Below are 21,141 nucleotides of genomic sequence, written 5' to 3'. Positions count from 1 at the left end.
AGAAATTGGACTCCTTTCCTTCTCGACACTTCCCATCAATCTTCTTGTGATTCAACAAGATCAAGCTTTGCCCTCTCTTCCCTCTCCTACTCCTCTGGCTTGTTGTTCCCCTGCTGACCACTGTCCACGTCGCCATCTATGCCACCATCATGCAGCCAAATTGCCGATCCGGACCCTCCATCACTTGACTTACATATCACAAGGCAAAGAGCTTAGGAAGAAAAAGGAGAAAAAGATCATAGCTGAATCCATTTGGCGGTTTCTTCTCCTTTTGATCTTATTCTTTTTCTCATCCCGCTTTTGGATTCTTTTTTTCTTGACATATCTCGGAAAAAGACCACTATCTTGTGGTTTATTTTAGCTTTTTATTACATTCCTATGCTTTAATTAAAAAAATATATCCAAATCTTAAGATTTATGTTATTGAAGATATAGAGTCAAAACCTAGAGATTTCTGATGACTTTCTTGAATCCTCCCAGATGGATCAGGGGATAAGGAGAAGCTCAAAGCAGTGGGATTAGGCCGTTGGGGCAGGCCACCGCGTTTGGGTAGACCAAGGTGGTGATGTTAACCTGCTTGGTTGCATTGAGAACTTTGTTATGAGGAGTGCAGGTGGAGAATGAGGGGGAAGGATGAGAATGGGTAGCTATCGAACTCATCGAGAATTAGCTTCTCATGGCTGAAGACGACGTCGTCGAACACTACGTCGATTGCATCCACTGTCCAATCAATGAGGGTCTCCATAGTGGCCGCAGTCATTGCATGCCTATCGAGGAGGAGGACCAAGTTTGCTTAGGCCGCTTCATCTCTCTGTTGTGCTCTTCGACTGGTAGGAACTGATGCTTTTGGTTTTGGGCCAACCTAGATCGGCTTAATTTATTTTCTTTTTCTTTTTGGCCCAAACAAGTTAATTAGGACCGACTTGATGGGGTTTTGGCCTGGACTGTGCCCAAGTCGAGATTTTGTTAAAAATCTTTGAGCTTAAGCATAGATAAAGCCCCAAAAAATTTGGGCCAAGCCTGGGTAGAGACACAGCTTGGCATCGCTTGGCTCGATTCCGGTGCTAATTGATATAGGCTACGCCCAAATTGGCTCTCCAATCAGAATATCCAACAAGAAATCCAGCCCATTTCTTGGCCAAATAAGATATCATAGTACATCAAGATAGTTTTGATTTAAGCATTTTTCTTGTATTTCAGCATATTAAAAAATAAAAACTATCCAGTCTGCATGATGAATAAGTCAGAGTCCACGAAAACAAGTGATTTTTATTTTTTAGATACTTTTAGTGATATAAATTATAATCAATGATATGATTCTTCGATTTAAATATCAAATTATTGATTTTGAAACTAAGGAAGATAAATACACTCTCCTCTCAAGATGAGCATGGTCCGCATTTGTACATTCAGCGTCATGAAATTTTATAATTTTTTTTGGGAACGAATTAAGTTCGTTCCTGTTCATTTTTATTAACTGAAAATAGAGGTTATAATTTCATAAGTATTCATTTACTATAATAAAATCCGTAGGCTACAACCCATCAAGCAAACCCTTCATTTATAGAAGGTTACATCACTCTCCAATCATGATCACAAATAGTTATTGCATCTTCTTTTCTTTAATATCTTCACCACTCTCCAATCATGCCGTTAAGGAACCGGTCTTGCCCCCATAGTTGTTCCATGCGGTCAACTCTTAATGGAACTCGATTGGTGATGAGCCCGTAAATGTCAACTTTGACGTATCCCTTAGTTCGTCGCCCGCGCACCGAATTGACCGGCAAACGCGGCCTTACCAACGTCCTATCACCGGCGGGTTCTCATCTCCGCCGAACGTTCGCTCTTGGGCCCTTGCAGTTGACTTGACCCAATGACCCCTCCTCAGTCCTCCTCGTCGATTCCTGGCCTTGAACCCTCTGGCCGAAACCCAAAGAAAGAGAAAAAGGATGGGCTGATGTATGGACCCGTACGTGGGAAAGGGTGCGATGGAGTATTAAGACCATACACTGTTTTCCGGTCGACAAGGAGCTCGACCAGCTGTTTGATTGACCTTTGCTTAAATTATGAAGCAGAAGGGATCGGAATATCGGATTGAGATGGATATAACGAATTAGTCCATTCAAAAGGGTCGGTCTTACTAAAGTTGCTACTTTAATCAGACATGACGACTTTAATGTCTCATAAATAGAATTTACTCAGCTGGCTTTTAAACTGTTTAAGCAAGTTTTTGTTAGGATTTAGTTGCATGTCATTGGACCATTTATCAAGGAGTTAACTCTACACTAGTTGGTGGGTATGATGCCACCACCGTTACAATACCATCAAGCCACCTAGGTTGCGTTTTCCTTTGCTATTTATCATGAAAATATCATCAAGCTATGCTTCTTTTCTATTTGATAAATTGCAAGCGGTAATTTATCAAATTTCTTTCAAAACATCATTCCCTTGGAATTTATCAAAAAAAATATATTCCTCGGTCACAACTGCTCGTTTGAATTCCAGTTTTCTCGGAAGTCACGCCCCCTTTCTTTGAGAGAGTGCATGTGATTAAAAGTTAAATCTGCTAGTAGCTTGATCCAGCAAAGGCTTTACAAGCATAAAAAGCAAAATATTAGAATAATATATTCTTAAATATCATAACTAAATTAGGCTCTCCTCATATTCTTCTTGACCAGACTTAGTCTACCGAACCAATCCTTTGACGTGCAAGGCCATCCATCATTTAAGAAGCATCAAAAACAGGCCAATCCAGCTATCCCAGTGTCAAGCCACTGACCGTAACCTCAGGCAAGAGTACCGTTATTCCCTTCTAATTTTCTGCTCATCCTCAGCATTATACTATAGTTTCCTTCTTATTCCCTTAATCCCTTACCTCTAAATACTCTGTTATCTATATATCACAAGTAATTAGCTAAAACACCCAGGACAACAATGGGCGAGTAATTGGCGTAGCATCAGCGGACGTGTGCTCCCCGCCACATCATCGATTCCAATTCCACCAGTCCACAGCGCCTCCTTCCTTGGAACAAGTCCAAATGGATCATTTTTTTTTTCTTTTAATCAAAAGTCATCTCCAAGTCCAAACCCCATGGAACCTCTAGCTATAAGTAACTCTCTCCTCATCCATCCTTCCCTCAAGCCCATCTACCTCGTCTTTTTGTCTACCCTCCAAACCTCAAAACGCCTCTCCCTCCCTCCCTCTCTCTCTCTCTCATTTCCTTCTTTTAACTAAATAGCTGAGAAGTCTCTTCCCCCCGCCACCTAGCAATGTGCAAGGGAGCAACTAGTTCGCCTAGCAAGCTGAGGTGGTACTTGAAGGCGCCCATGAGAGCTCTGTGCCGTGCTAGAGATTTCTACGTCCATAGTATGACGGGCTGTGTGGGCCGGGTGGAGAGGGGGGCTATCAGGGGCATGCCGGCGGGGATGGTGTCGGCGATGCCGCGAAGCCAGAGCCAAGGGTTCTACCGGCAGCAGGGCGGCAGCACCGAGGACGACATCCGGGAGCTCATCCGGCTGGCGGACAAGGCCAGGCAGCCCGGGTCGAAGGACGGGGTGGTGCCCAGGAGCCAGAGCGTGGCCACCTTGAGGATTGATGAGGACCGGCCCTGCGAGTTCGAGGGCCTGGATATGGTCCCTCGGAGCAAGAGCTGTGCCGTTGCTGGGAACAACAAGAGGAAGGACGTGGGCGTAATTGCTTGAAGGTGCGCCATGTTGGAGCGACGCCCAGAAGAATTTTGAAATGTTGTAGCCGATTGAGATTTCAACAAGGTTTTCTCGCACCATGAGGCCATGAGACAACGATGGTTGCTGAAGTGGGAGAACTCCTCAAGAGTTCTTGCTGCTGCTAGCTTGTTCGTATTGTTTGTTTCCTTCCATTTGCCCTTCTGGCTCGAGGTTTGTGTTGGCGTGAGTCTCTCTCAACTAGCCAAGAATAGAAAGAACCTATTTAGGAATCCCTTCATTCAAGGATTCCTAACCGTTGGTATGAGCCCCTCCATCAGCTTAACATGGAAGAAACAGAAATAGAAACTTCTTCATTCGGGAATTCATAGCTAAATGTAGCCGTAAATATTTTATGGAATTACTAGATTTAGGAATCCCGTTATGCTGGGATTAATAGTTTCCTAAAATAGCTTCTCTTATCTCTATAAATGTATATTCATTCTTTACGGAAAAGAATAACAATGAGAAAGAAGTTCTGACATGGTATCAGAGCAGGTTCTGAATCTCAATGAGTGTCGTGGAGTCGATGGTCAGGCCGGAGATTACCTCACTCATTAAGAGTTCATGATCCTTCTCTTTTTTTTTTTTTCTGTCTCTTTCAGGCAGGGATCAAGTTTCTACTCGGCTCTCATGGCGGACTCCACCGAAAGCATCCTTGATAATCTAACGTCAAAGATGACAGAGGCTTTGTCAAGGGTCCATACCTCCCCCTCTTCCATCATTGATTCCCCGATGGTTCCAATCGGCATCAAGCTTGATGGTTCCAATTATGGATTATGGTCCCAGGTTGTTGAGATGTACATCTCAGGAAAGGACAAATTGGGATACATCAATGGAGATTACCCCCAACCTCCAGAATCCGACCCATCCTTTCGTAAGTGGCGCACAGAGAATGCCATAGTGAAAGGTTGGTTGATCAATTCCATGGACCAATCATTGGTCGTGAACTTTATTCGCTATCCAACGGCTAAGCAGGTATGGGATTTTGTTGCTACTACATACTTTGATGGAACTGACACCTCTCAGGTATACGAACTCAGACGTCGTGTATCTCGAATGAAACAAGCAGGTGGATCTATAGAAAAATATTATAACAATCTACAGGGTTTGTGGCGAGAGATCGATTTTCGTCGACCAAACCCAATGAAATGTGTAGTTGACATACAAAGCTACAACTCCATGTTACAAGAGGAGCGAGTATATATTTTTCTTGACGGACTAAATGATCGATTGGATCATGTTCGGGGCGATGTCCTTCAGCTGAAACCTTTCCCTTCAATTGAGCAGGCATATGCTCACGTTCGAAGGGAAGATCTCCGACAATCCGTGATGATATCGGGAGCAGAAGAAGTGGCGAGTGGTGCTGTTATGGCCATCAAAGGCGTAAAATCTGGCCAGTCACAAAAGTCTGGATCCTTCTCCAGATCCAAAGGTCATTCTGATGGGAATAAGTGCACTCACTGTGGGGGTACAAAACATACTCGGGAGACTTGTTTCAAATTGCATGGTTACCCAGACTGGTGGCACGAATTACAAGCCCGAAAAAACCAAGATACTCCTGCAACTAAAGACATCCCAGGTCGAGCAGCGGTGGCTACAGCTGGAGATCAACTCTCCCTTATTCCAATGACAGAACCGTCTACCTCAACTCCAGATCAAGGTAATTGTGGTCAAAGTTTTTGCAGCTCTACTACTCGGCATAATGATGCTTGGATTATTGACTCCGGAGCGACGGATCATATGACATTTGATCCAAATGACTTCTCAAACACAACTCAGCCGCGGAGGACCTGCATTGCTAATGCCAATGGGGCCACGTACCCAGTCACCGGGGCTGGAACCGTACCCCTATCTCCCTCTCTCTCTCTAGCTCACACACTTCTTGTTCCATCTCTTTCCAACAAGTTGATGTCTGTGAGTCAAGTTACTGAAGATCTTAATTGTGCTGTGCTGATATACTCTACCTTTTGTCTTCTTCAGGATGTTCTCAGCAAGGAGATTATTGGGCGTGGTACTAAGAGGGGGGGGCTGTACTACCTTGATGACTTCAGTCCAGGCAGAGCTAATCATACGCACCATCAAACTCGTAGCCATGAACGGCAGATTTGGCTATGGCATAGGCGCTTGGGGCACCCATCTTTTGGTTATCTTCAGCATCTACTCCCATCTTTATTTTCTCATATAAAGCATGTGGACTTTAAATGTGATACATGTATCAAGGCTAAAAGCCAACGGGTTTCTTATCCAGTTAGCTTGAATAGAGCTACCTCTCCATTTGCTGTGGTACACTCCGATGTGTGGGGACCATCCCCGATACCCACTTCCTCTGGTCATCGTTGGTTTGTTATTTTTGTCGATGATTGTACTCGAATGACATGGCTATATCAGCTAAAAACCAAAGACGAAGTCTTCACTATTTTTCAAGCCTTTCATGTCATGGTTCAGACACAATTCTCCTCCAAGATAAAAATTCTTCGTTCCGATAATGGTGGAGAATTCATCAATCAAAGATTTCAGGCCTATTTCCGCCATCATGGCCTCCTCCATGAGACCTCATGCTCCCAAACACCTCAACAAAATGGTATCGCCGAGAGGAAAAATCGGCATATTTTGGAAACATCCCGTGCACTGCTTCTTGGTGCAATGGTGCCGCATTGCCATTGGGGGGATGCTGTGGCAACTGCTGTATACTTAATCAACCGTATGCCGTCTAAAGTTCTACACTTTAAAACCCCCTTACAGATCCTCTCTACCTATATATCCCTTCCTTCAATCTTGATGCTTCCTCCTCGAATTTTCGGGTGTGTTGCTTTTGTCCACCTCCACAAGAATCAACGTACCAAACTAGACCCGTGTGCTGTTCGGTGCTTATTTTTGGGCTATGGTTTACACAAAAAAGGCTTCCGGTGCTATGATCCCACTACCAAACGCACCTATGTCACCATGGACGTTACATTCCTTGAGTCCGAGAATTTTTATTCTTCACCAGTACCCAATTCTTCTCTTCAGGGGGAGACTCAAGTAGAAGAGACAAATTGGTTTATGGCCCCAGTGGGTGAGCATGAATCTGGAAATAGAGAGGTTGAACCGCATGAGGCACCACCAGAGCCAGAGATTGAATATGTCGAATTGAGGACCGAAGAACCTCAAAATAAAGAAGCAGAGTATCCTCAGTCCCCCTCCTCATCAGTGCCACTAGACCCTCCTCCTTCTGAGAATGTGCCTGAGGTAAGCACCCCTACTGCACCGTTATCTGCACCTTTACATACTCATGTTTTGGATTCCTTTTCTACTTCTGTGTTGCCTTTTAGACACAATCGTGGGAAACCACCAAGTAGATATAGCCCAGATGAAGAAGGAAGGAAGTCTAAATACCCAATTGCAAATTATGTATCTACTCAAGGTCTATCCAAGCCGCTCAAGACTTTCACTCAAACACTCTCCTCCTGCCATATTCCCAGTAGTGTTGAAGAGGCGCTATCTAATCCTAAGTGGGCACAAGCAATGCAAGAAGAACTAGAAGCTTTAAAGAAAAATAATACTTGGAAGTTGGTCCCATTACCCGAAAAAAAAAAACAGTGGGATGCAAATGGGTGTTTTCTATAAAATACAAGGCTGATGGATCAATTGACCGATACAAGGCGAGACTTGTGGCAAAGGGATTTACTCAAACATATGGCATAGACTACTCAGAAACCTTCTCACCAGTAGCTAAATTGAATACTGTTAGAGTCTTACTATCTCTTGCAGCAAATCTGGACTGGCCTTTACAACAACTCGACGTGAAGAATGCTTTCCTCCACGGCAACCTTGAGGAGGAGGTATACATGGATATTCCACCAGGATATACAGGATCAGCTGGGAACAAAATTGTTTGTAAATTGGAGAGGGCATTGTATGGACTAAAACAGTCACCGCGAGCATGGTTTGGCCGACTGAGTTCAGCTATGAGGAAGTATGGCTATCGCCAAAGTAACTCAGACCATACTCTTTTCCTTAAACACCAACAAAGCAAGGTGACAGCGCTAATAGTCTATGTGGACGATATGATAATTACTGGGGATGATACTGATGAGATCTCAAAGCTACAAGAACAATTGTCTACTGAATTTGAAATGAAGAACTTGGGAGGGCTTAAGTATTTTCTGGGAATAGAGGTGGCGAGGTCAAGAAAAGGCATCTTCCTCTCTCAAAGAAAATACGTACTAGACTTATTGACGGAAGTGGGATTACTAGAGTGTAAACCTGCGGATACACCGATTGTGCAGAACCATAGGCTTGGAGAATATTCAGACCAGGTACCAGCCGATAAGGGGAGATATCAAAGACTAGTGGGGAAGCTCATTTACTTGTCTCACACTCGTCCAGACATTGCTTACGCCGTAAGTGTGGTAAGCCAATTTATGCATAATCCAAGTGAAGACCATATGGATGCTGTAATTCGAGTTCTCCGCTATCTAAAGTCATCACCTGGAAAAGGACTATTGTTCTCCAAGAATACTCATCTGAATATTGAAGGATACACAGATGCGGACTGGGCTGGAAATATCCTGGATAGAAAGTCTACTTCGGGCTACTTTACATTTGTAGGAGGAAACTTAGTTACATGGAGGAGTAAAAAGCAGAAGGTGGTAGCCTTATCCAGTGCTGAAGCCGAGTTCCGAGGCATGGCGAAAGGATTATGTGAGCTTCTTTGGCTTAGAGGGTTGCTAACAGAGGTCGGTTTTCCTCCTGACTCTGCAATGAATTTATTTTGTGATAACAAAGCGGCCATCAGCATATCTCACAACCCAATTCAACATGACCGAACCAAGCATGTGGAGATAGACCGACATTTCATCAAACAGAATCTGGAAGAGAAGATCATTCAGTTCCCTTTCGTCAAATCGGAGGATCAATTAGCTGATATCCTTACCAAGGCAGTTTCCAGCCGAAACTTCAATGACGCACTTGACAAGTTAGGTGTTAGAGATATCTACACACCAACTTGAGGGGGAGTGTTGGCGTGAGTCTCTCTCAACTAGCCAAGAATAGAAAGAACCTATTTAGGAATCCCTTCATTCAAGGATTCCTAACCGTTGGTATGAGCCCCTCCATCAGCTTAACATGGAAGAAACAGAAATAGAAACTTCTTCATTCGGGAATTCATAGCTAAATGTAGCCGTAAATATTTTATGGAATTACTAGATTTAGGAATCCCGTTATGCTGGGATTAATAGTTTCCTAAAATAGCTTCTCTTATCTCTATAAATGTATATTCATTCTTTACGGAAAAGAATAACAATGAGAAAGAAGTTCTGACAGTTTGTGTGTGAACGTATACTTGGGGCTTCTTGGCGTCTTTCCGTCTTCAGCCGTACGTGTTCCCATGGCCCACGTCTTGCTGTTCCTCCGGAATTATGTGTAATTAATAGATGGGCTGCTTGGAAATTTCATAGGACTATATTCAAACCTTGTTATTCCTCAAAAAAATATATTCAAACCTTGTTGCAGTTTTGTTGTGGGAAGTGGGGCCTTTTCTTGTTTGTTTTTGTGTTAATTTGATTGACTGAAATGTCGTTACCACTCTGGAAGTTTGCATTTGATGCAGGCCTTGATGATTTGGTCTTGAGACGCCGGCACCGGAAGTTATAACATTTTCTTAACATTCGCAAAGGCAACTAATGTGCAGAAAATTCAAGGGACAAGGGGGTTAACCCGCTGTCACCCATCACTTGAAATTGTTGAGCCTCGCTCTTGCAACTAGTTTGATTCGCTGGAAACATTTTTATTAAAATATTTTTTTGGAAGGCCGGCGCTTAGGCATATGATGCTTGGAAAACTAGTTTCTAAATATTTAGTTATCAATTGAAAAATAATATATTCCATAATACCTTATGTTTAATTAAGTATTTACCTGCATATGATAAAATATCTATTATGTTTTTAATAAAGAAAAAAATCTTACCTCATTCAATCTAAAAGCTTAAGAACATATTTAGAAAAAAAAATAAAAATTAGACTTCCTATATTCGACATGAATTTTTCATTTTCATAAAATATGAAAAGCTGCTTTTGCATCTTTCTTCTTTAAAAGCTCTAATCAAACACAAAGCCTTTCTCTATTTTCTCGTTGACCATCCTTTTTTTTTTTTCTTCTTTTGGCATGAATCTAACGAGTTCATAATTCCTTGCTGCTATATATTTATAGGAGACTGGGGTATTTCTTCTAGCATGTTCCTCACACCCTTCCATATGCGAGGAGGAGATCATAAATATGCTCCTTGAATACAACAAAAAGCAAGAGTTAACAAGTAGGTGCTTTGCTTGGTGTTTGCTAGCTAGGGGTGCAAATGGGTCGGGTCGGGTCGGGTCCTAGGTGACCCCGATCCGACCCGGTTTTTTGTTCGGGTCCCAATTTTGGACCCGGACCCGACCCGGTTGAAGATCGGGTTGGGTCGGGTCGGGTCCGAGTCGGGTTCGGATCGGGTCCGGGTCTGATTCGGGTCGGGTTCGGGTCCGATCGGGTCCAATTTTTTTGTGCTTTTGGGAAAAAATTTGGGGAAATCAATGCTTCCCAATTAACTGGTTTTACTAAGCTATCCCAACTTATTAAGTGTTAGAGTGGCTGCCATGGAAAAAGCGCTGTACGTTGGCATTAATTTTGGTAGTGCACGTGAGATTGGGATGTTCTAAAGTGAATGTATTCAATTAATCTCTTAGAGGGGCTTATGCATCTCACAAAAAATGCAGTATGGTAGGTGTTTTAGAAAGAATTAACAAAACATAAAGAAACAAAGGAACTGGGTCTGGTGTTTAAATGGCAATTTACCAGTTAAACATTGCTTGGCATGACTTTGAGTGAAAGGGCCCATGGTTGAAAACACAATGTGCTATGAATTTTTGTTGAGCATTAAAAAAAATACACTTCCACAGATGTTAAGTGCCTTGCATGTGCATATTTAAACTTTCAACTTAAATGGAGCAATACTAAGAATCATCATTGCCCTGTCAGCAAGTGATGGTAAGTTAGCAAATGATCATTTCAATGTCTTCTACACAATGAAGTATGGCAGGAAACACATCTGCCGAGCTGTGAAAGGTTACAGACAGTAATTTTTCTGATGATAGAAAGGATTCATAAAAGTGTTTTGAAGTTAAATTCATAAAAGAAAAAGAAAAAAAAAAGACTTTCTTTTGCTTTTCCTCTCTCTCTTCGGGTCCATTCGGGTCGGGTCGGGTCCGTTTGGTAAACCCAGACCCGACCCAGAAAATGATTCGGGTCCAATTTTAGGACCCGACCCGGACCCGCGGGTCCTAAAATTCGGGTCGGGTCGGGTCTACGCGGGTCGGGTCGGGTCGGGTCACGGGTCGACCCAACCCATTTGCAGCCTTATTGCTAGCATCTTGGACGATAACTAAGTGTTTTTTAGCTTTTAGCTGGAATGTCAAGGGTAGGATTATGGATGGTCTGTTGTCGTAGATAGTTGCTTTAGGATTTAGGATGTTAAAGTATGGCAAATCCATATAATGGGCTGGGACTTCCATGGTTTCTTTAATGATTTAGAAAGTTTCAGGGTAGTAAATATCATGAGAATATCATTATTTGTGGAATTGATGTACTGATGTTATATAAAGTGCAAAAGAAGAACAAAAATCATATGCGACGCGTACATACTAGATCATATGATACGTGCTTCTATTTCAGCCACGTTAATATTTTACACGAATCTCAAAAAAAAAATGGAAAAGTCCCAATAAGAGTAGTGGTCGGGTCGAGCCGGATCTCTGACAGCACACTCCTGAGGGTCTCATCGCTCTCGTTGAATATGGAGCCGGCCGACGTCATGCAGGAGCCGAGGACGACGGCCTCGCCAATGCCGGGCTCCTCCCATGCGTTCCAAAGGTGGAAGCAGAAGCAGTCCGAGACATCGACCCACTTCATCTCCGACGCGTCGGCGACGTGCATGGGCGGCTCAATACATTTGGGGGCCTAAGGCGAATCCAATGAATGAGGCCTTTTTTTTAATAATAATTTTTTTTAATAAATATAAAATATTTAAAAAAATGATATGAAAATGGATAGCTATCAAGTATACTATTTCAATAAAGATAAATGAATCTAACAAAGATAGGCCAGAAATCTTTTTAATTTAATATTATTTTTGAATGGAAGTGTAGAAAAATAATTATCCTAAAAGAAGGGTCATAAAATTGATTAAATAACTGAGATAATGCTTGGCAATATTGGCTAGCAAGAGCCCAATAGGAAAAGGTCATCCCATGGCATTTCATGATCAAGGTAAAGAAAAGATTTTGTCCAGTAAGGGGCCTCTCTATAGACTATAAGAGAAAATAGGGGCATTATGGGAAATTGACTCCATCTAATTAATAAAAGTCCCATCCCACCATCTCCCCTTGAAATGAGTACCCAAGCAGCAACCGCAGCATCATAGCACAGCAGCCATTCAACCTCCTCCCCTCCCTCCTTCTCTCTCTACCACCCAAGAGGGGAGAAGAAACCGAGAGGAGAAAATTAAAAGAATCTCCACCCTCCAAGAAGTCAATCCCCCTTTCTTCCTGATGGCCCAGCTGGATCAGGAGTAATGTGAGGGAAGGAAAACCAAGACCAAAACCAAACAAGAGAAGGGATGAAAGATAAGAGTGGCTTCAGGCGTGTATCAAGCCAACCAAATTCCTCCTCTCTCTCTCTCCATCCAAAACAAAACTACCGTCCCCAACTTCCTAAATTTCCCCTCTGCAGGCCAGGAAACTCTCCACCTCCCTTCCATCGAGGGGGAAGACTCGTAGCCAGCTCCTATTCCCGTTTTATATGGGGCCTTTGCTTCCTTTTGGTCAGACCCAAGAAACTTCCCTTCCTCCCTCCCTCTTTCTCTCTCTCTCTCCACCTCCCAGGGGCCTTCCATTGGCCCGGGGCCTTAGGCGACCGCCTCGGTTGCCTAAGACTCGGGCCGGCCCTGGCGACGTGCTAGGGGAGAATTCCGAAATGGGAGGTCTTGCTCCGGTCGTAGACGACCAGCGAGCCGCCGCGGATCATCTCCGGGAGCTTGAAGACCACCTGCTGGTTAGGGATCAGGATCACGACGAAATTCTCGGTGATGGCGAAGTCATGCATCATGGTCGGCTGGTCGAGGGGGATCTCGACGTCGGGTGACTTCTCGCTGGCAAAAATCAATCGAGCCTAGAACTTAAACATGATGTGTGATTAGCACTTGTTTGACCTGAAATCATTTGAATTGCATCATGTTTGTAACAGATCATCTTAATTGAATAAATCCATTAGTTTAGATGATTAACTTTGTGATTTAATTTGGCATGTCTGGCGTGATGCATGCGAGTGCACCATGTGTTAAAATTTCATTGTTATTAATGGCCATCAACCTTTCATGAAAGTTTGGGATTTAATATATATACGTGTGTCCCATCACTGGAGTGCATTATTGATTTAGTTTTTTAATTAACGATGGAGTTAAGCAGGGTACGCTAGTTTGCGACAACAATGAATTTAATTCCTTCCTGGCTATCAAAGGACTCATCCTAGCCGTTCCATCAGTGGACCCCTCTTTAGTGATCATCAGAATAGAATAAACTGAATAAAGGTGAGAAGAAAGGAAAAGCCAAGACCCTCCCTGCGCTGAAAGTGCTGCGAGCCGCGGCACCCTGCGCCCTCCCACTCCTCTCTTCCACTCCGAGATGTCGAGGCTCTTTTCCTCGGCCTCCGCGGCGAGGGCGGCGGCCGCGAGGGACACCAACCTCGCCGAGCTCGACGAGGAGCCCGGCGAGGTCATCGAGTCCGCGCCGCCCCTCCGCGTCGGCGAGGAGAGGGAGATCAATGCTGCCGGCCTCAAGAAGAAGCTCCTTAGGGCCGGTCGCGGCTGGGAGACCCCCGTCACCGGCGACGAGGTCACAGGTTCGATAAATTAGAAGAGAAATAAATAAATGATCGGATTGTAGTTTTCTCGGATTCTTTAATTCGAGCTTGGAGGAGGAAAAAATGGGTTTTGTTAGGTTTTATAGTGATACCAGTGTTGGATTTGTTTCACAATTGCAGTTCATTACGTGGGTACGTTGCTCGATGGAAGCAAGTTCGATTCCAGCAGGGAGAGAGGCGAGCCGCTCACTTTTAAGCTCGGCCATGGTGAGTTCTGGTTACCTTATTTGTAGTTTAGATTGATTTGACGGAGATTTCATGTTTGAGTTGCGAACCTTGTTTACTTTTAAGGGTTTTGGTAAAAGATTTTGCCTGTAGGTTTCAATGCGATTGCAGTTGTTTCCGTAAAGACTTTGCCTGTTGGTTGTTTCAGAGTGTTTGTATGATTTCGTTGTGGATTTTGGGGCAAGTTTAGGTTAGGATGCATCATTTGAGTAGATCCAACTAAAATCACCATTTTATTTGATGATATATGCCTCTTTAATTTAAAAAGACGATTAGGAATAATATTTGAGCTCTGAAATTTGGGGGAAGATATATCGGGAAACTTAATACGTGTCGTAAGCCTATAAATCATTCTTTTTTGTAGTGACCGTTCCAAGCTAATATTGGTCATCGCCGCTAATTGTGATCTTGAGTAGTTATCACTTTCCAATTGCAACTTAAATTACACAAGGTCTAGTTAATGATTTAAGCTATCACATTTTCTTTTATAATTCAGACCTGAATCTAAAGACATATTTGAATTATAACTCAAATCCTATTCTAAATAAAAGTTGCATTTTGATTCCAGCATTGGCCACTTCAAATGTGCTATATCTTGTTTTGAGTTCTGCAACTTTGTTCTATGAAGTTGTTTTTTCTACGGTCGTTAATATGCCCACAATCTGACAGGTGAATGAAGTAAACATGATGGGCAGCAATTCTGCTGTGACAAGAAAATGCAAAACTCTCTTTTATTTCCCTTACCAGTCATCCCCTCTATCTCCATTAACATGTAATCAAGAAACTGAGTACAGAACACCCAGCAATTTTTCCAAGTCACTCTTGCTCATCTTTTGTTCCATTTGATTACAAAAAGGGCATGTGCCAGAAAGTTCTAAATTATGGCTCACCTACATTATTCTGCGCCTCAAGGCTATACTCTCTAGGAAACTTACTTTCATGTGCAAGACTACTATTTTGAAGCATGTGCTCAAATAGAGATCTTGATCGAATTACACTGCTTGCACATAACTATGTGCCTTTTGTGAGTACCATATCCACTAGGCCCTTGCTATCTTCAGAACTATTTGAAAGAAAGAGATGGCTTTTTAATTAAGTTCATATTGTCTAGCATGAACTTATATGCCAGATGTAGTTCATGTAATATGTGTTATTAAGTACACTTAATCAGCATTAGATCCTCATCAGACTTCTATAAAGAACTAGGAGCAAGCGGAATGCTCATATTCTTTATGTTTTATTTTTCATTCTAGTGTTCTTTCCCTGTTTCTGTAAGCTATGTCTTGTATAGAAAGGGTAATCTATGAAAGTTATGCCCAATATATTGAATATTGTTCCTTGTTAATGGTGTCTGACTACCTCACCTTTTGCCTTTGGCTTTGAAAACATAAGTTGGATGAACCTTATATCTTTTGTATCACACCTCCTTCTTAAGAACCTTGGAGCTTTCTCTAGTTTGTTGGCAGGTCCAAGCGTGATCTCATCCATATCAGATATTATCTCGATTAATTACTATTTCATCTTGAAGCCCTTTCTCATCTCCTCCATGAAACCATTGTAGTTTCATGTGCTTCGATAAACTTTGTGACCATATTTTACTATTTTATTTCAGGACTATTGTCATTCAAATTATCATTGGCTATTAACTAATGGAAAATCTGTGCCATTGTGCATCCTGACATGGCGAAATTTGGCTGTCCTTACTAGAAATATTGACATTCTTGAATTCTTAAAAGATAGGGAGTGCATAGAACATGTTTGTGCAAAAATTGATCATTGAAAAGAATATTAATGTTTAAGGCCTTAATCTACAAAATCATTCCCTTTGTAGTGCTACGGATCATTCATTGCAACCTAAATGGTCTATTCTAACTTGTTATTCTTCCAATGCAACTTAAAACCAAATCCACAATATTCCAAAATAATTTTACCAAAGTAAAACATCTCCTCTTTGGTCCTGTAACATCTTTTTCCTGAAAATTACATTGGCTTTTAAACTCAAATTTCTTTATTTTATTGTTTTAAACTTTTAATGGTTATTACCTATTTTATATTTGTGGGTTTGTAATTATGGGATTTGACAATTTTATGTGCAGATTCTTATTTGATTATAGAAACTGATAAATTCTTCTCTTTAATTAGGAGAAGTGGTTCCTGGTTTGGATCAAGGGATAGTTACTATGAAGAAGGGGGAATTAGCATTATTCACTTTGCCTTCTTCATTGGGCTATGGAAATCTCAGCACTCATGATGTTCCTCCTGGTGCTGATATTCAGTATGAGGTGGAACTGGTGTCATGGCTGACAGTCATGGACATCTGCAAGGATGGTGGAATTGTCAAGAAAGTTTTATCAGGTGGTGATGATAGGCAAACAGGGGATCTTGATGAAGTTACAGGTACGTCAGGGCGATTCTACTCTCCAATTTACTGAATATTATGCTTTTTTTCTTTCCTCCAAAAAGCAACATGTAGCTTATATTTTGGTATTGTTAGAATAATGCTCGTTTTTCCTGTAATCTGTACAGTCAAGTACCAAGTCAGGCTACTTGATGGATCAGTTGTTGCAGAAACTCCTGAAGGAGGAATGGAGTTTTATATCAATGAAGGTGAGATTTGATACAACCTATATATTCTCTTGACGAAAAATTGAATTTTATCTGTTTATTTTTTCCCCTCTCACATCTTTATTCTTGTGTGATTGATTGAATTTGCTGAAGATATCCTAATTTTTGTTTAAAGTTTAATGCAGATAACATGTGCCAAATGTTATTTTGATTTCATGAACATTGTTCTAACAATTATGTTGTGCAGGGCATCTGTGTCCAGCATTGCCAAAGGTCCTGAAGACCATGAAAAGGGGGGAGAAGGCTGTTGTAACTGTTCAACCACAATGTATGTCTCACTACCATGCCAGTTGCTGATATTTGGAAGTTTGGACATTTACTTGTAAAACTCGTTATTATTTGTTTTCTTTGAAGACATTTTCCTTTCATACTAGAGCTAAATTTCCTCTGTTATCCTTTTCTTCTCCAAATAATAGATTGGAAATGCTTGCATCATCATCAGAAAGACTGCTGAAGGTGGATTCGTAAATTTAACCCTAGTTTGTTGGGATTAAACTTGCCAAATACGATAGACGAATTTAGAAAGCAGACCTCTAGTAGCTGAGGCCTTAACGGTAATGGTTATGATTATGTCTAAGGTGTGGTTTGTTCTATTTGACTCGATTCATATTCCTTTGTGTTCTTTGAAAACACAAAGTGAGTTCTTTGTCTTGCAAAATCTTTTCGGTTATTTGTCTAAAAAATTCTTTAGTCTTTGTGGTAGAACTTCATTAGCATGAATGTAATGAGTCTGCTCATCTTGATGGTGCGGTCCTATTGAGCTCCTATTTATAAAAAAAGCACTGTGGCCCATTAAGTTGATATTTCTGGTTACTATTTCTTTTTAAGAACAAAAACAAAGAAAGGTATGCAAGAAATTTATGTCCTATTTCTATTGGAAGAGCTTTCTCTTTCATATCCTGTATCAATAACCCTAACAGAATTTAAATTTTGATTAAAGTAGAATAAGGATTTTAAGGACATGCTGCCCTTTCTAGTGCAACTGCGTCAGCATTATGTAGGTGTAAAATAAATATTAATCATTGAAGTTGCAATGCTTTTACTATATGGATGAATCAATGTCCACATGATGTATATCTTGGGATCTATTAAATGTAGCAGTTCATCGATTAGTTGTGAGAGCAGAATCTTGCAACCACTGTGTTTTTCTTCTGCATGTTTTATACTTTTTTTCCAACAAATAGAATCTACTAATCAATTGTGTCAAACTAGTACAAAGGATTAATATATGTAACACATGGGCCATTCGTTAAGCGACTGTAATAGCTCAGTCTGGAATATGGGTTGAAGTAAACCGGTGAAACTTCCTTTTCATGTCTTATCAGGTCTAACCATGACCAGGAAATGAAGCTATGGATTCAACTAGTCAAATATTTAATCATTGAATATTTGTTGTCTTGTTCGAGGATTTAATCATTGACCTTAGCCTACCTTAGAATGTTCTCTCTCTGTGTGTGTGATGTTTTATGTTTGCATGTTGTATGTGTGTGTTTAATCTCACTCTGTCATCATAACAATCTGCAGATGCATTTGGAGAACGGGGGAGAGATGCAAGTGATGGATTTCGTGCTATCCCCTCAAATGCTACACTAAATATTGATGTTGAATTGTTATCTTTAAAGCCCGTTCTTGATGTTATGGACGATTTGAAAGTATTGAAAAAGATCTTGAGAGCAGGAGAAGGCTTCCGCAGACCAAATGATGGAGAGACTGTCCATAGTAAGTATGCTCGCACTTTCCAATGATGAAATGCCAACTATGCAATTTATGAAATTGATAGAATATAAACTATTGAACAGAATTATTTTTTCTTCTGCTCATGTTCTATTAATCTATCCAGAGCTATTCATATCTTGATTTGTTGGTAGGTTATAGTTTTTATGATCGTCAATTTATTTGTCTGAGAGTTATAGACTGATGTAAAGTGCTGCATTTGTATGTATAATTGTACTCCAGTTAGGTACACTGCCATGCTGGAAGATGGCACTGTATTTGAGAAATTAGGCTTTGACAAGGAGCTCTTTGAATTTGTTATAGATGAAGGTCAGTTCATGTCAACCTCATTCATCTCCTCATTTTGTTTTAAACAGCACTTCCTTTATTTCTAATGCATATCATAGCAGTGGAATGCTCAAATTTGCAATCTCCCTTTTATGTTATGTGGTGATGCACTGTTTATACGCATTATAGAACAAGTAATTGCTGGATTAGATCGTGCTGTAGCAACAATGTTAAAGGGTGAATTTTCACAAGTGACTGTGAAACCGGAGTATGGTTTTGGAAACGATGAAGTTAAGTTGGCTGTTACAACAATTCCCCCATGTTCAACTTTGATATATGAAGTGGAGTTGGTGGACTTTATAAAGGTGATGATGCAACCAATTAGATGGTTTAATACGAACTTAATATTTAGTCATGCATTAACTATACCTTGAATTAAACTTCAGCAAAAAGAACCATGGGAAATGAGCGGTCTTGAAAAAATTGAAGCTGCTGAGAAATTAAAAAAGGCGGGCAATGATCTATATAAGATTGGAAAGTTTCAGCGAGCTGCAAAAAAGTATGATAAGGTAGTGCAGTCGGGTGGCTAATAGTCAACTTATTCTGTGATAAATGTCCTCTTCTTAGTGGGTCAGTATCTTCTGGAAAAGAGCTGGACTAATGCGGTTACTCTCAGGCTGTTAACTATGTTAATGAAGATGGGCCCTTCGAAGGTGGTGAGGAAAAGCTAGTTAAAACTCTGAGAGTCTCCTGTTGGTTGAATCATGCATCATGCTGCCTCAAATTAAAGGATTTTCAGGGAGCAATCGAGTTAGGCTCAAAGGTATATTGGAATTTGGGGGAAATGCGTTATAGTAAGACATATTAACTTCATAAATGCTACTTGTTTACACCTTCAGGTATTGGATATTGAGTTCTGCAATGTGAAGGCTCTATATAGGCGAGCACAAGCTTACATGGAAGCTGCTGATCTTGACTTGGCTAAGTTGGATATTCAGAAAGCACTGGAGGTTGACCCCCAAAACAGGTGAGGGGGGATCCAGATATACAGTTGTGAAATATTTGCTCTTATTTATGGTATTATTAACTTCTTGAATGTAAATATTAAATGGTTACAGGGAGGTTAAATCCTTACATGGGACGCTGAAACAGCTTCTGGCAGAGAGCAACAGAAGAGATGCTAAGCTATATGCTAACATGTTTGAACGGATGAGAAAGGACACAGATGTTGCACTGAAGGTAATGTCTTCAAACTGAAGTTTTCAATTATGATATTCCCATATTAGACCTATCCTTGAGATCGTTGTCTGCCATCATAACTTACAGGTCATTTGCCTAGACCTTTTGAGTTCAAGCAATTAGTTAATATCTTTAACAACCAAACCTATGCAAGTAGAGTGACCACCATTACAGCCCAAAAGTGGAGGTATGTAGCGACCAGTATCATTTATAATATCAAAAATAAAAAAAAGGAAAGGCAAAAATTTTACTCTGGCCTAGTGTGCCTCTACATTGCATGCACTTGACTTATTTATCACCACAGCAAAATTTTATGAATACCTAGATCTAGATTTTGTATATTTTTGAGCCTTGGGGTGCATGTTAGTTAGAGGTTGGCATCAGATATGAGAAGTTTGAGGTGGAGTAGGTGTGAAAGTAGAGATACGTCCTTGGAGTGAGGTGGTTCTGCAGTGGAAGCAAAAAGTTTAATCAGGATCATTGTAGTTGCAGCTATTGAGGGTATATTTGCAAACGATGTCAGATTATGTGAGACTATATGAGCTATTGGAGTTGTTGGGAAGTAGTAGCAAGATTATAGGTAGTTAACAAAACTATCATGGGCGGAGGAAGTAGTTTTTTTTGAGATGGTAAGTTTTCATAAGCCAACCACAAGGGGTTGGGACCAGGCTTGCTCATTATACATCTATTTATGATCATGCACTTTATCAGATGTAAATCCATGATGCTACAGGATTGGAATCACGACTGTTCACTTGAAAGTATTGGGCAAATGTAGAAAAATTGCAGGCAAATGACAAGCTGCTTTTGTTCATTGTGTTGATCTCATAATATGCATCTCTCTTGCAGAAACTCAAGGTTGAAAAAGCACAAGATGAGGAAAGGAATGACCCTGAAGTCCAGACAATGGACATTGAAAATCCCAAGGTGAAAGCACAGGAAGAGTTCAAAGTTAATACAGAGGCCCAGGCAATGGAAACTGAAACCCCTCTGGTGGATGCAGCTTTTGCTGGAAACAAGATGATGCTGGATTCCATTGAACGATAAAACAGATATTGTTGTTTCTTAAATCTGTTTATGAATCAATAAAATCTTACCTTTCCTGCTTATCATGATGGAGAAATTACAATGGTAGCTTTTCAATCCCTCAGGTCTCAATGCCCTGCCTCAAACATTTTATTTTTACTTCCAAAATCATGACTCCTTTACTCTTGTTCTAAATATTGGCGACAATTTTGGAATTGACTTTTTAAGAAGTTGCTTGGTTGCTACATAAAGAAGTTAAACTGGGTGGTCGAAGATGGGGAGAAAACCAGGACGTATGAGAGTGCTACCTATACCAGGACTCCACGAGCATTCGATGTGCAGAGCCAATAACCTTTTCTCAGAAATTC

General features: G+C 41.0%; 2 protein-coding genes across 2 annotated transcripts; both read left to right on the top strand.

Moving 5' to 3' along the window:
- Positions 1–3,145: 3,145 nt before the first annotated feature.
- On the top strand, positions 3,146–3,902 carry LOC103707553 (uncharacterized). The gene has a single exon (XM_008792085.6). The coding sequence runs from the start codon at positions 3,271–3,273 to the stop codon at positions 3,700–3,702; it is 432 nt and encodes a 143-aa protein (XP_008790307.1). The 5' UTR covers positions 3,146–3,270; the 3' UTR covers positions 3,703–3,902.
- Positions 3,903–13,317: 9,415 nt separating this feature from the next.
- Positions 13,318–20,856, top strand: LOC103707508 (70 kDa peptidyl-prolyl isomerase-like). The gene is made up of 13 exons (XM_008792025.6): positions 13,318–13,636; positions 13,778–13,864; positions 16,025–16,279; positions 16,409–16,489; positions 16,695–16,775; positions 18,032–18,226; positions 18,464–18,550; positions 18,698–18,873; positions 18,955–19,077; positions 19,185–19,331; positions 19,408–19,535; positions 19,627–19,747; positions 20,597–20,856. Exons 1-13 carry the CDS (start codon positions 13,420–13,422, stop codon positions 20,792–20,794), a joined length of 1,896 nt encoding a protein of 631 aa, XP_008790247.4. The 5' UTR covers positions 13,318–13,419; the 3' UTR covers positions 20,795–20,856.
- Positions 20,857–21,141: the final 285 nt, after the last annotated feature.

Source organism: Phoenix dactylifera, chromosome 7, assembly GCF_051530095.1.
Source record: "Phoenix dactylifera cultivar Ajwa chromosome 7, Ajwa_hap1_PhDact_Kaust_v1.1, whole genome shotgun sequence".
In the NCBI taxonomy this organism is placed as follows: domain Eukaryota; kingdom Viridiplantae; phylum Streptophyta; class Magnoliopsida; order Arecales; family Arecaceae; genus Phoenix; species Phoenix dactylifera.
Note: the sequence above shows the minus strand (reverse complement) of the source record. Positions and strands in the feature narration are given on the sequence as shown.